Source organism: Aethalodelphis obliquidens, unplaced genomic scaffold (genome assembly GCF_003676395.1).
Source record: "Aethalodelphis obliquidens isolate GAN/ISIS:26980383/991018 unplaced genomic scaffold, ASM367639v1 scaffold37, whole genome shotgun sequence".
Taxonomy (NCBI): Eukaryota; Metazoa; Chordata; class Mammalia; order Artiodactyla; family Delphinidae; genus Aethalodelphis; species Aethalodelphis obliquidens.
Genome location: NW_020837981.1, coordinates 8253398 through 8266032, shown reverse-complemented (window position 1 = coordinate 8266032; position 12635 = coordinate 8253398). Strand labels below are relative to the sequence as shown.

General features: G+C 46.7%; 1 protein-coding gene across 5 annotated transcripts in view; it reads right to left on the bottom strand.

The window, feature by feature from the left end:
- Positions 1-12635, bottom strand: part of KCNMA1 (potassium calcium-activated channel subfamily M alpha 1) — a 747896-nt gene that overhangs the window by 203735 nt on the left and 531526 nt on the right. For all 5 annotated transcript variants that reach the window (XM_027129781.1, XM_027129778.1, XM_027129780.1 and 2 more), the window contains exons 10-12: positions 8319-8429; positions 5668-5773; positions 3850-3932 (exon numbers count right to left, since the gene is read on the bottom strand). In XM_027129781.1, coding sequence (XP_026985582.1) covers positions 3850-3932; positions 5668-5773; positions 8319-8429 — 300 coding nt within the window. The remainder of the gene's footprint in view (positions 1-3849; positions 3933-5667; positions 5774-8318; positions 8430-12635) is intronic.

Sequence of the window (12635 nt, the reverse complement as noted above, 5' to 3'; positions counted from 1 at the left end):
GCTTATTGCCCACATGGGCCTCGAAATAAAACAAGCTCAACTCATGGGGCCAACAGAGGTTTGCCATCTCACATACCCTAGGGAGGAGCCCGGAAGCGACTTGCTCTGAGTCCAATTCTCCAAGTTAACAACATGAGACAACGTGACAAATCATACAAGCAGCCTGACAAATGATTCTAATTGTCACGCACACATGGCCACTGTCACAAAAATGATTTCTGAGCAGGGCTCTTAGGATGGGCCTATCGTATCACACGACTCAGCCTGGGATAGCTAACAGCGTCGAAACAATGACTTTGATGCCGGTTACAGTGAAGTGTCAAGGCCCCGGGGAGGTCATGGGCTGGTGGAAAATTCCCCCAAACTGCTCTCAGTCCCTACTTAGTATTAACTACCGCCAGCCCCCTACTACTCTAACCCTCCCTCCTGTTCCCCACAACAATCACTGTGCTGCAAGGGAGGGGCCGGGAGCAGAGGAACAGAAACGCCTGCATTCCAGTCCCAGCTGCTACACTAACAAACTGAGTGACCTTCAGGAAATCCCTGGACTCTCCGTGACTGTTTCCTCATCTGGACATTGGGGGCAACGGTACCTGCTTTATGTATTTCACAGGCTTGGTATGAGCAGCACATGAAAAACCAGATGTGAAAATGCTTTGAAATCATTAAAAGCTCTCTCCACATGCAAGTTATGGTTTTTGTCATTACCCACTCTGTCAGAGATGACATTGTACATTTCCTTCTGTGACAAGGAAGGCTAAAGACTGGGATTCCACAGAAAGGCCCACCTCCTAAGCCTCATCGGAAACGCAAGTGCACTGGTCATGACCACCCCACAACTTCCCACCAGGAAATGCCCTATGCTTCATCCCTTCTCGTGCAAAGATGGAGAGGAGGCAGCTGGGGAGCAGTTTTGTCTGAAAAGCTGCCACTTGGGAATTTAGGAAATGGATCACGCGGAAGCCTCTTCCTGCACAAATTCACCCTTTTGGGCTTTTGCACTTGAAGGATTTCATTTTGTTTTTGAAAAAGTGTTGTGTTGGCCCATGCTTATAATTCAAGGACTTTGAGCCTCTGTCAGCCCTCGGAATTCAGTTCACAGCATCAGCCAGTTTTCTGCATTAGCTCATTTCAAATGGATCTTTGACATTTTAATTTCAAAACGGGCAGATTGGTCTCATTAAACTAAGGGGAAAGGAGGATTATACAAATAAGGGAAAGACAGATCCCTTCTTTTAACCCTGAGCTTCCCATTTCCTTTTGCTCCCTGGGCCTTCGTTCTGATTCCGTTAATGAATGGCTGAATCACATTTCTGCTACTACCTTTTTCAGTCATTTTTACGCCGTGGCATCATGCCAATCACCCAGATACCCTGTATGTCTTCATATTAACCCTACTGTAGTCAGGGCTTAAGTAAAATATTGTGATTAAGAGAAATGCCCACCTCAAAGCTGTTATCATTTCAATCATTCACTTAAAATAAAAAAGGCAGGGCCAGCCCTAAATTTCTCTGTGGGGTAAACATTAAGCTTCCTCTTCTTTTGGTTTTCCATTTGAACTTTTGAAAATAATGTTCCCGAAAACCTACATTTTTGTCACTTCGAATGACACAAAAAAACGTGAAGGACACAAATCCTAGTTCAAGGAAAGGGCCAACTGATGCACCCTAAGCTGGGGCTGTGACTAGTTAGGGGACAGGCTCAGGTGTGGAAGCAGGTCCCCATTCCACCATCTCCCTGCGGCCTGGCAAGCCCAGTGCTTACAGGAGTCCATGCATCAACTCTCTTAAGATGACTGCACTAGGCATACTGCTGAAGAAAGGTGAGTAGAAAGAGAACATTGTGCCAGATGTTGCTTGCCAGACGCAAGGACCAGATGCTGAGTGGAGGATGTGCTTCAGAGGAATTCTGCCCCCTCACTGACGGGAAAGGTCATGTCACCTGGGGCCACTGAGCGAAAGCAAAGCGAAGGAGATGAGAGCATTGTAATGGTGCAAAGGCAACTTCCCTACCCTCTGTCTCAGGTAAATTCACAGGACACAGTAAACCAAGCTGTAGGGAGAGGGGAATCTTGGTCTAGACCCAAAGGATAGCTGTTTGCAGTTAGGCAAGAGTTCCTGGGAATCTAGTGGGAGTGAAATGTTTCCTCTTGGTTCATCTCTTCTCCAGAAGGTTCTCTTTATTACCTCCTCCTGCTGCAATTTATGCTGCAGGAGAGAAGAATCCAAAAGGGTTTTCACTAAGTGGAGCAAAATATCTTAACTTTGTAGTCATTTCATAGTCCCAAGATGTCTGGAATATGGGTCTATACAAAGAACAAAAATGGAACAGTTTTCTCCTGAAATAAGAACAGAATAAGGAGCAGGAGTTGGCCAGAGAACGGCCTCAGGTGGGCCCTGCGCGTTTACGAGAAAGGCGCTGGGCAGTGTTTTCCAAAGAGCGACCCCCCACCTCCCCCAGCCCTGCCAGGAGATGTTCTGTAAAAAGAAAATTAAAAAAAAAAAAAGGAGGGGGAGGGGGCCTGTAGTCAAATAGGTTTGAGAAAGTCTCTCTAGAACATTATCTTAGAAATTTGTAGTATTCAAAGCACTGAGGAGGCATTCAGGGAAGAAAACTATTTCAGGGGACTTCCCTGGTGGTACAGTGGTTGGGAATCCGCCTGCCAAGGCAGGGGACACGGGTTCAAACCCTGGTCCGGGAAGATCACACATGCTGCGGAGTAACTGAGCCCGCGCGCCACAACTACTGAGCCCGCGCGCCACAACTACTAAGCCCGCGTGCCACAACTACTGAAGCCCACGCACCTAGAGCCCGTGCTCCGTGACAAGAGAAGCCACTGCAATGAGAAGCCCGCGCACCGCAACGAAGAGTAGCCCCTGCTCGCCGCAACTAGAGAAAGCCCGCGCGCAGCAACAAACACCCAATGCAGCCAAAAATAAATAAATAAAGTAATTAAAACAAAAACAAACTATTTCATTTGGGGAAACTGGTCGAAACAAGCTGATTGGTTAACAAACCCCTCTTTGTGGGAAATATTCATCTATGTGTGCTATAGACACACTCGGAAAGCTCTAACCTGGGGCTCCTCAACCTTGGCACTGTTGACATTCGGGGCCGGCTAATTCTCTGCTGTGGGCGGCAGTCCTGTGTACTGTAGGATGTTGAGCAGTAACTCCGGCCTCTACCCAGCAGACGTGAGCAGCACCGTCCCCTAACTATGACAAACAAGAACATCTCCAGCTATTCCAAACTGTCTCCCGGGAGCGAAATCGTTTACAGTTCAGATTTCTCAGGCCCACTCCCCCTCAGGGAACATGGTACCTTAGTTCAGGCCTGCTCCCAATGAAATCTATCTTTCCTTCGCTAGTCCTCCACCCCAAGACTGGCTGTGAGTCCCAGAGCTCCTATCTTTTTTTTTTTTGCGGTATGCGGTCCTCTCACTGTTGTGGTCTCTACCGTTGCGGAGCACAGGCTCCGGACGCGCAGGCTCAGCGGCCATGGCTCACGGGCCCAGCCGCTCCGCGGCATGTGAGATCCTCCCAGACCGGGGCACGAACCCGCGTCCCCTGCATCAGCAGGCGGACTCTCAACTACTGCGCCACCAGGGAAGCCCAGAGCTCCTATCTTTTAAGGATGAGCTTTCAGTTAATGAGGCCTTGTGTCGTTACCCTCTGTACCCACCACAGCCTCAGTTCCCCACCCTGCCTTAGGCCTACGCAGATGGCTAGTTGTAGGATGGCTAATGAGGAAAGAAGGTCCCACAGAGACAGTGCTCTGCAGAGGACCCCACAGGAGAGCGAGTGGCCAGACAGCACCCAGCCCAGAGCCTTCCTGCCTCCCCAAGCTTACCTCATGATGTTGGAGGCATCTTCAGCATCGGGATCTGCGCAGTACTTATTGGCAAGGATTAGGCACGCATCTGCTGACTCTATCTAAGACACCAAAAGGAAAATCACAGAACACAAACATATAAATAGCCATGCTTGGTTGCCGTCTCTCTCTGTTGATGGCTCTGGGGGAAGCCGGTGCTTTTCAAGGCAAGAAAAAAACAGTAATTCTGAGAGATTATAGTTTTTGTCAAAAGTGTAGGTTGCAATTTCTTGTTATGATATAAACATTTCATCTTGTTGCTGTTGGAGGGGACAATGTGTACCTTGGTAACTACACTTCCCATTCTGCATAGCCTTTTACACGTAAGCTTTCTGGATTTCTTGAGATAACAATTAATTAAGCCTTTCGGTCCCCTCTCCATCTCCTTTCCCCACCACCTGCACCATCATCCTAACTTTTCCAGTCAGGAAATGGCGTTAGGGGGGCTAAACCTCTTCCCTCAGGCTACCAAGTTAACTGAGTCATTGGGGATTCGGAAATTTAGAGTCCAAAGTCCTTCACCTAACCTTTCTTTCACATCTTAACCGTGAAATAAGAGGAAATGAGAGCCCTAACTCAGACAACAGCTCAGTACTGTTTAGTATCCAATTAGCATTCAGATATTCAAAAGACAACGAATCTACGTGTATGAAATGATGTTACAGATGACCTCGAAATACAACCTACTGACTTATCTAAACATGTGCCAACAGAGGCTTATTCCTTTGAGGGGATGAGGAGTTGTGCAAAGACTTGATTGCATCTAAATCAGGTCCACGGACAGTAACTATTTTCCCCAAGTTCCCATAAGATTCCACATTAGACATAACTCGGATCAGGTCTGGATAATATTAACAGGACTCTGTAAGCATAAGAATTCCCATTCTGGCTCAGGTCTGCCCTACTTGGGATGTTGTACTTATAACAGACCATTCTTGCATTTGGTGGGAGGCCATGGTTTCCTCCATGGTATGTCACAAATTGTCTCTAGTTTTCCTTCTTTCATAAAGTAAAGAATTTACCCAAATCCTTTTGGCTTATTCACGTTTGCCAATTACATTATTTACTGCATTATGTGGTGACCACAGTAAGCATTTAGATGTCAGTGGATTCAAAATATTAATCTATCTCCACTGGCGTGCAAATATTGAACGTGCTTACAAAATCTATGTGAAATGAGTAAAGTAGCAGATGCCATTCTGCTGTATCCCTTTCCCTTATAAGCCTTAGGTGTGCTTTATAAGAAGGTTCTAACCTAGTAGGTTCTAGAAAGAAAGATTAGCCCATTACCAAGTGCTATCAGATACCTGAGTGTTTAGTTTTGCACCTGTAGTCCTTGGTGAGGAAAAAAGGAAGCTCAAAATGCGTTATGGCTTGGGTAAACTTTATTTTATAGTGTATCCTTAATGTTTCTTTCTGACGTAAATAACAGATTTCAGAGCTACACTGAGTCCAATTTAAGTATTCAAAATGGGAATTACTTGATTGTTATGTTATATATTGAGTCCATACAACTGGTCTACTTCCTTTAGCAGTGCTAATATTGAGGCAACCAGCGATGTCTAGCATGTTATGTACAACAAGTCCACATGTGGAATGCTTACAGGTGGTCCACCATGTGCCGGCAGAACAAAGTCCTGGGACCAATGCAAGGGTGATACCAAGGTTGGTAGTATCTGATTTATCTCATTAGGGGTATGGAGGTGACTCTTGGCCACCCTGGGACGCATGTCCCTTCACCACAGAGTCACACCTCCCCAGATGGAGTAAAAGCAGAAGTCACTTCTTCCTTCTTACCTTGACTCTCGCAAGATCGTGTGGATTGAGGACTGAACCCTGATAAAATTCCACCTGAGTAAAATGTCGTTTGAACAGAGCTTCAAGCTCCAGGTTAGGGGAAATGCTGGGCAGGGAGAGAAAAAACAGCCATTAATATAACAGACTCAGGTATTCAGCCTCCATGACCTCCCTTCCCTCCAATCTTCACAGAGAGAGACATGGGAAAAAGGTTTTCACCTTCAAAGCAGCCCCCTTTCTGGCCATAAATAAGAGGCTCACACTGAAAACCAAAACCAGTACGAAGGTAAAATGGAGAGGTTCATAACCTTTACAGAGTCTGAGGCCTATGGGGCAAAATGTCTTCAGCTCCATGATGGATGGAATCCCTATTTTATGAATGGAGAAACTGAGGCTGTGACATCAGGGATTAGCCAAAAGTCTTCCTGGCAGAGCCTCCTGCTGTTCCTTCCATCAAAAGCCTTTTCCCTGCTTCTCCACCTCATGGACTTTTCACTCCCCAGGGCCTGGATCAAAAAAACGTCCCTTCTGCGCAGCCACACACAGAGCTGATCCACTCTCGGTATCGCTCTTGATTCGGCGTGTGTACGCTAGTCATCATTCTTGGTGCTGAGCTACACAGCCATCTCTCCCACTGCAGGGCAAGGATTAAAACACTGGTGGACCTGTTCATTCATTATTTCTGCAGAGATGAAAAATACCTACTCTCTGTTAGGTACTGTGCCTACTGGGTGCCAAGAACCTACAAGGTGCCAAGGACTGAGTTAACCAACCCCTGCCTAACATTTATGTAGTACTCAGTAACGGTCATAACCGCTAATGTTCTTAGTACTCAGTAACGATCATAACCGCTAATGTTCTTAGTACTCAGTAACGATCATAACCGCTGATGTTCCTGAGCATTTACTATGTGGCAGCTACCATCCTAAGCACTTGACAAGTATTAACTCATTTAAACCTCAAAAACAACTCTACAGGAAGGGATGCTATTAACCCAAAGCTTTGAGAGGTTAATTAACTGGGCCATGGACGACAAGGCTGACACTGATAGATGCTGGGGTCCTAGCAATTGAAGCAGTAACAGCCAGCTTGTTGATTCCGACTAAGGCAGTGGGTGAGAGAAAAGCAGCCGCCTGTGCAAATCCAACCAGTCTTCCAGATCCATGACAAGCCAGTCCTCCTTCAGGAAGCCTGCCTGCCCTGGAAATACAAGGAGTGGTGGCCTCTCCCCGATACAGATGCCCCGTGTGATTCTGCCACTTGATTAAACTGACATCAGTCCGTTACTGGAGGATCCATGTTGTGCTCCAATCATCTTGACATGCCAAACCAAGATGAGGGCAGAACATATACACTATACTTGTCTTGAACCTTCCAAACGCTCAGCAGAGGATGGGCCCCACAGCTGGCCATCGGTGGCTAAGCAGTTAATTGGATCTGTGGGTTCTGCTCCTGTGCCCGTGGCCTGGCTGGTCTTTTCAGAACTTGGGTAAGTCAGTGCTAAGAAGAAAAATGCTGGTGCTCAGACATGGTCAGTTTCATATTCACAAATGCCGAAAGGAAGGAGATGCACCGGATAGCTACAGGAAAGTCAACCTCGGTGGGATCTCAGAGCAGGACTGAGTCCTGGGTGGTCAACCCCACAATGGAGCCAACACCAACGTGTGAGCTTTGTCCCTTGGCAACATGGGGCTAAGACTGGCCCCCATGATAGCCCCATCTCCATAAAGGAAGAGGGTGCCACCCACGTCAACATGCCTGTATCCCCCAACTCTCCACCCCTGTTATGAACTACCTTTTACCTAAAAGGGGATCAGGCAAAGAACTTGCTTTCCTCACCTGTAAAACAAACTTGATAAGACCTACCTCCTAAGTACATTGGGCAGCCTAATGTATTTTCTCTCTCATGATAACAGCTAACATTTATTGAGCACTTACTGTGTGCCTGATTCTGCTCTGTATACTTGGAATGGATTACTTCTTTTCATGCTCAAAATAGCCCAAGAAACCACTGTGATCTCCCCATCTTATGGATGTGGAAACTGAGGCCCAGGGAGGTGAACTTGTTCAGTACTTGGTTGAGTCGGGATTCAGACTGAAGTCTGAGTCAAGCATGTACTCTTACTCCCTCTGTTCATTTCAGGAGAGGCTGTGGTGACCAGCACTGTGTCCTACACCGAAGGTTCCTAGGAACGACAGCTGCTGTTGTTACTGCTGCTATTACCCTGTACCCTGCTTCCTCTTATGTCTCTGTCTTGCTTGGTCACTATGTCAGTCCTGCACTCATAAAGAATCTACACCATACAGCTAATCACCCACACCAGACACTGTGGACACACCTGGATTGCATAGATCCAGACAGCTGAGGGGACAGTACTGACGTGTCTGACCCATAATGAACCCCACTGTTACTTGCCAGAATTGCTTCCACAGAGACAGATACTGCTCTTATTCACTGAACGAGTGCGTTGCTTCCTTTCCGTCAGTTCCAGAACATCCTCCCCAATGAGCCCAGCAGGGATCGTGGCTGATTCAACTCTGCCCTGCCCCCCGAATGCTGCCCTCACATCACCCCTCCTCCAGACACCTGAGGCGTCCCCCTAGAGGTGCCTGGTTGGGTGGAGGGTCTAGAAACAGCAGGGGCCTCTTACTTGTGAAGAAAGACAATCTCCACGTTGACATCATCCCGGTCCTTGTGCAGAAAGTCCTTCAGGAAGTTGGAAACGCTCTCCAGCGTGATGTGTCCACAGACCACAATGTGCCTGCATGGGAGAGGCCAGTTAGATGAGGCCAGCCCAGCGATGCCCCGGCACCCACCCGCGGCCAGACAGAGGAAGCGCGCAGCTGCAGGGAAGCATTCGTCTCCCCCCAAGGAGGCTCAGTAAAGCCCAGCTCCCCTCCCCGGAGGGCAGTGAGGCAAAGCAGCGGGGCTGGAAGGTGCTCAGAGACTCTTTGACAGAAGACCATATGGCTTCTCACCTGATGCTGCACAAAATCCTATTAAAAGCCCAGCCGTTCGGCCAAGTGGTTTTATGCATTTAGCAATAAGTGACATTATGCTCGAGCTTAAACGCTGCATTATCAAGTCCCTTGCAGATTCATATCTCTCCCTTTCTGCCCACAAAGCGTCCTCCCGGGAGATTTACCGAATGAGTCTTGGTTTATGACATAGAGCTTATCAGGTAATGAGATAACAAATCTTGTTGAAATGATGATTTTGTGTGTAAGAAAGAGGACTTTTATCAGGGTGGCTAATGTGCAGCTTGACACATTATGGGCTCTGCTGGCCGTAAGCACTAAAAAGGAAATTTTGCACTTTTCCGCCATAACTCCTCTGACAACGGGGGCATGTAACACTTTACAGTAAGTGAGCATTACTCAGGGCTAAATGGGGATGGGACACCTATGGCATCTGAGATCGTGCCGCAGGCAGCCTGTGCATCCCCAGACAGCTGCTTCCTTAGGGTGCCTGGGATTTCTATGAGAAACAAAGGAATTTACCTCAGGATGGGGAGAAAAGCTAGGAAGGGATGATGAAGACGGAATTGTCTGCCTTTATTTCGGGGTGGTTTGGACTTCTGTTTCTGGAGATGGTAACTCCCCCTGAGGAGATGAGCCCATGGAAGAAAGAACAGTCTCCCCAACATCTTTGGGCTCCTGGACCAATCTGACTTTGACACTGGGCTATACTATGGCCACTTATACTTATTACATATGATGCTTAGTCAGGAGGAAGCTCTTTGGTGCAAGAGTTAGCCCCGTGACTGACTGTGGAGATAAAACCTGCTGGCTTCTACTGAAGAGACTGTAGCAAAAGGCTCAGCCCAGATCCCTGTGCCCCTCAGGCTGACAGTGACAGAGGCTGACTGCCTGGCTGGGCTGTGAGGCACGGGCAGGTGGTGAACACGAAGCATGGTCATTTTGCGGGGAAATTTAGAACGGCCAGGCCCCTTGCACTTCATAATTGCTCTGTGCACATTCCAATAAGGCAGAAAAGCTCATTGGCTGGAGGCGGCTCCTAAGAGAAGGCAGCGATGATTGCTTATGCGATGTTCCATTAGATGCCATTACAAGAGCCTGCCCTTTTCGGTGTAATTTGGTGCTTGACTAAGTGTGCGAGAATAATGCAGTAAACTCATCGGTGAAAGGATAATGATGCAGAACAAAGAGTAAATCAATAATACGCATGATGCAGTTAATAATATCACCATTATGGACTGTTATTGTTACGGTGCTGCACTTAGCGATCGGGCAAGTGGAGGCCCTTGGAGGGGGGATTGTGGAATGTCAGTGGGCTCCCTCAGAAGAGACGTTTTAATATAATCACTTTGTTCTCAAGCCAGTACCTACTAGGTTAAGGGAGGTCCCTTGGCCACTGATTCAAATTTTATGCCCCCAAACCCGTATGACTAAGTTCCTTCTGAAACACACAGTATGTATGTCAGAATACATGATGTAAGTTGAACAACTGGACTATAAACATTTTCATCAGGTCATATCTTAAACTGTTTCTTGTGGCGAACGTGCATTTATGTGGACAAAACAGGCTGCAAGTGAATATGCATGTTCTGAATAAGACTTCTGATTTTGAACTTGCCAAGTATGTTCAGAAAATGGTTGAGAAACAGTATATCCCTCCTGATATCTGACCTCTCCACAAATGACAGTGGGGCTTTTTGGGGGCAATTCTAATGCTTTCTGCTTACAAACTTCCGTCACGGAGAACAAGGCCAGCATGAATCCAATGTATGGGCACCTCTGCAGGACAGATATGTGACTGGAACTCTTCCCGAAAGTAAGCCAGATTTCACTCCCTGCTCTGCCACCAAGGACGTGTGTGATCCTGGGCAAGCTACTTATCCCCATTCGATTGAAGAGGGAGCTGAGAGGTTAATACTACCCATCCAGCCGCCTGCACCAGGCATCGCAGAGCTCAAAGTTCTATACCAGCATAAGCCTGGTTACCATTCAGAGCTAGACTCAAATCAATGATAGGTCCAGGGAAATGCCAGAACATTCAACCTTCCTATCCTGTACGCAAAGAACTGAATGAACATCTGCCAGCACTCCCTTTTCCTCCTCTGAGCTCATTCATCTCCAGGACAGATGTGTGGGAAGCAGAGGGGAAGGAGATGAGTCCACCCTCTTACCCTTGAATCAAAGATTCAGCCAGCTGATTTATTCAGCCTTAGAAAGAGACAGGGTTCTTTTAGTTGAAAATGTTCTGGGTACATATAAAATATATTCCAATGCAATCAATACTATCCCTTAAGCCTTTAATTAGCTTTCACTTCTCTTAAGAAGTAGACAAATGTTGGCAGGAGAGGGGAGAAAAAAAGGATTGACTTTTCTAATTTGGTGCTAGCTGTCCAATACCATTCCAGACAATTGAAAATATATATCTTTAAGCTACAGCATGATTTCTGAGGTGGAGAGCAGACTTTATCAAAAAGGAAGAAAAAAAATCTTCCTTCAACATAATTGGTATTTTTGCTCAGAAAAAGCGAGAGTGATTGAAAGCAGACTGCCTTTTTGCCCAAGAAGAGTTATTAAGTACACTATCATGGCAACCTTGGAGAACCCATATTGTTCCAATCTGTCCTCTATCTGATTTGAAGATTTACGGCTTCCTCCTTTTGTGCCAATAATCATTTCCCTCCATTTTGTTTTCCGTACAGTGGAAGCTATCAAGGAGCCCACATATTGAAAATGTTTGAATGCAGTTAGAAGAGATGGATGGAGAGAAGCTGCCTCTCTAAATCAGCATCTGCATTAGAAGATCTGCTCCCACCAGCCCGTATCTGAGGGATCACTAGGGGCCCTGCAGGAGTACAAGGGATGGATGGTGAAAGGGGAAATGTTATTTTCCAGAAATATTTTCAGGACTTTTGAAAATTCCATGGGCAATAGTTTGAAGAAAGCTGTTATTGCTGGGAGAAGAGAAGCAGAATTTCTCACATCTTCAGTGACTGAAAATATAATTGAAAATACTCTAAGATTGAGAGCAGGGTGTGCCCTCCTTGGAAGCAGAGTGATGGCTGTTCACGGTGCATGATTTGAGAAATGCCAAAAAGATCTTCATCTAAAATTCTCTCTGTCGGGTTCCTTGACACCTACAAATCTACCATGTGAGATTCATACTTTGATAGCCCTGGGGTAGCTCAGCTCAGACACTAAGCAACCAAATAGTCTTGGGCAAGGTACCCATTCTGCATTTTACAACTGTAATGTCAGAGTCTCTGAGGGGCTGGAGCTAGAACCTGATTCATGAGGTTATCTTGAGGATTTATTTAAACAGATAATACATGGAAAGGGCCTAGTAAAGAGTCTGGGCCATTTTAAGAATGATTAAATGGTAGGATTCATGTGATATCTGTAAATCAGGATGTAACAGATATGAAGTGCTCTATGGCTCCTGGAGTCTCTCTCACCTGATCCTCAAACAACCCTGTGTTGCTACTATTTGTATCTTTTCAAATAACCTCTCTGAACCTCAATTTCCTTAAGTCATGTGCCTGACGTCCCACGGCAGGTAAAGTGACTTGCCCAGCATATGAGCCAGGTGTCAGCCTCTAACTCTCACAAAGACAAAGGTGATGAAATGGAGAGAGCAGAGGTTTGGGTATTTCAGCTTCCGCTCCTTCACGACAGACAGGGCTGGGCCAGCAAAAGGTCCTCTCAGACACATGGTGGAGGAGACGTCGGAGGGTCCTCCCTGGGCCAGGAGAGAGGCCCTGACTTAAAGCATCACCACTTTGTGGTATCACGGGATTCTAGCTGCGTCTAATCAGCCAGGCCAGCGAGCTCAAGACAGCAAAGGCTGAGTGACAACAAACTCTAGACCAAGTTTTGAACTGAAGCCACCCAATTTGGCAAGACAAAGGGCTGCAAGGGGATATAAACGTCCATTTTAGATACTTTATGCCATGTCCAGCCCAAGGTTCCAGAAGACAACAAAAAGCTAAAAG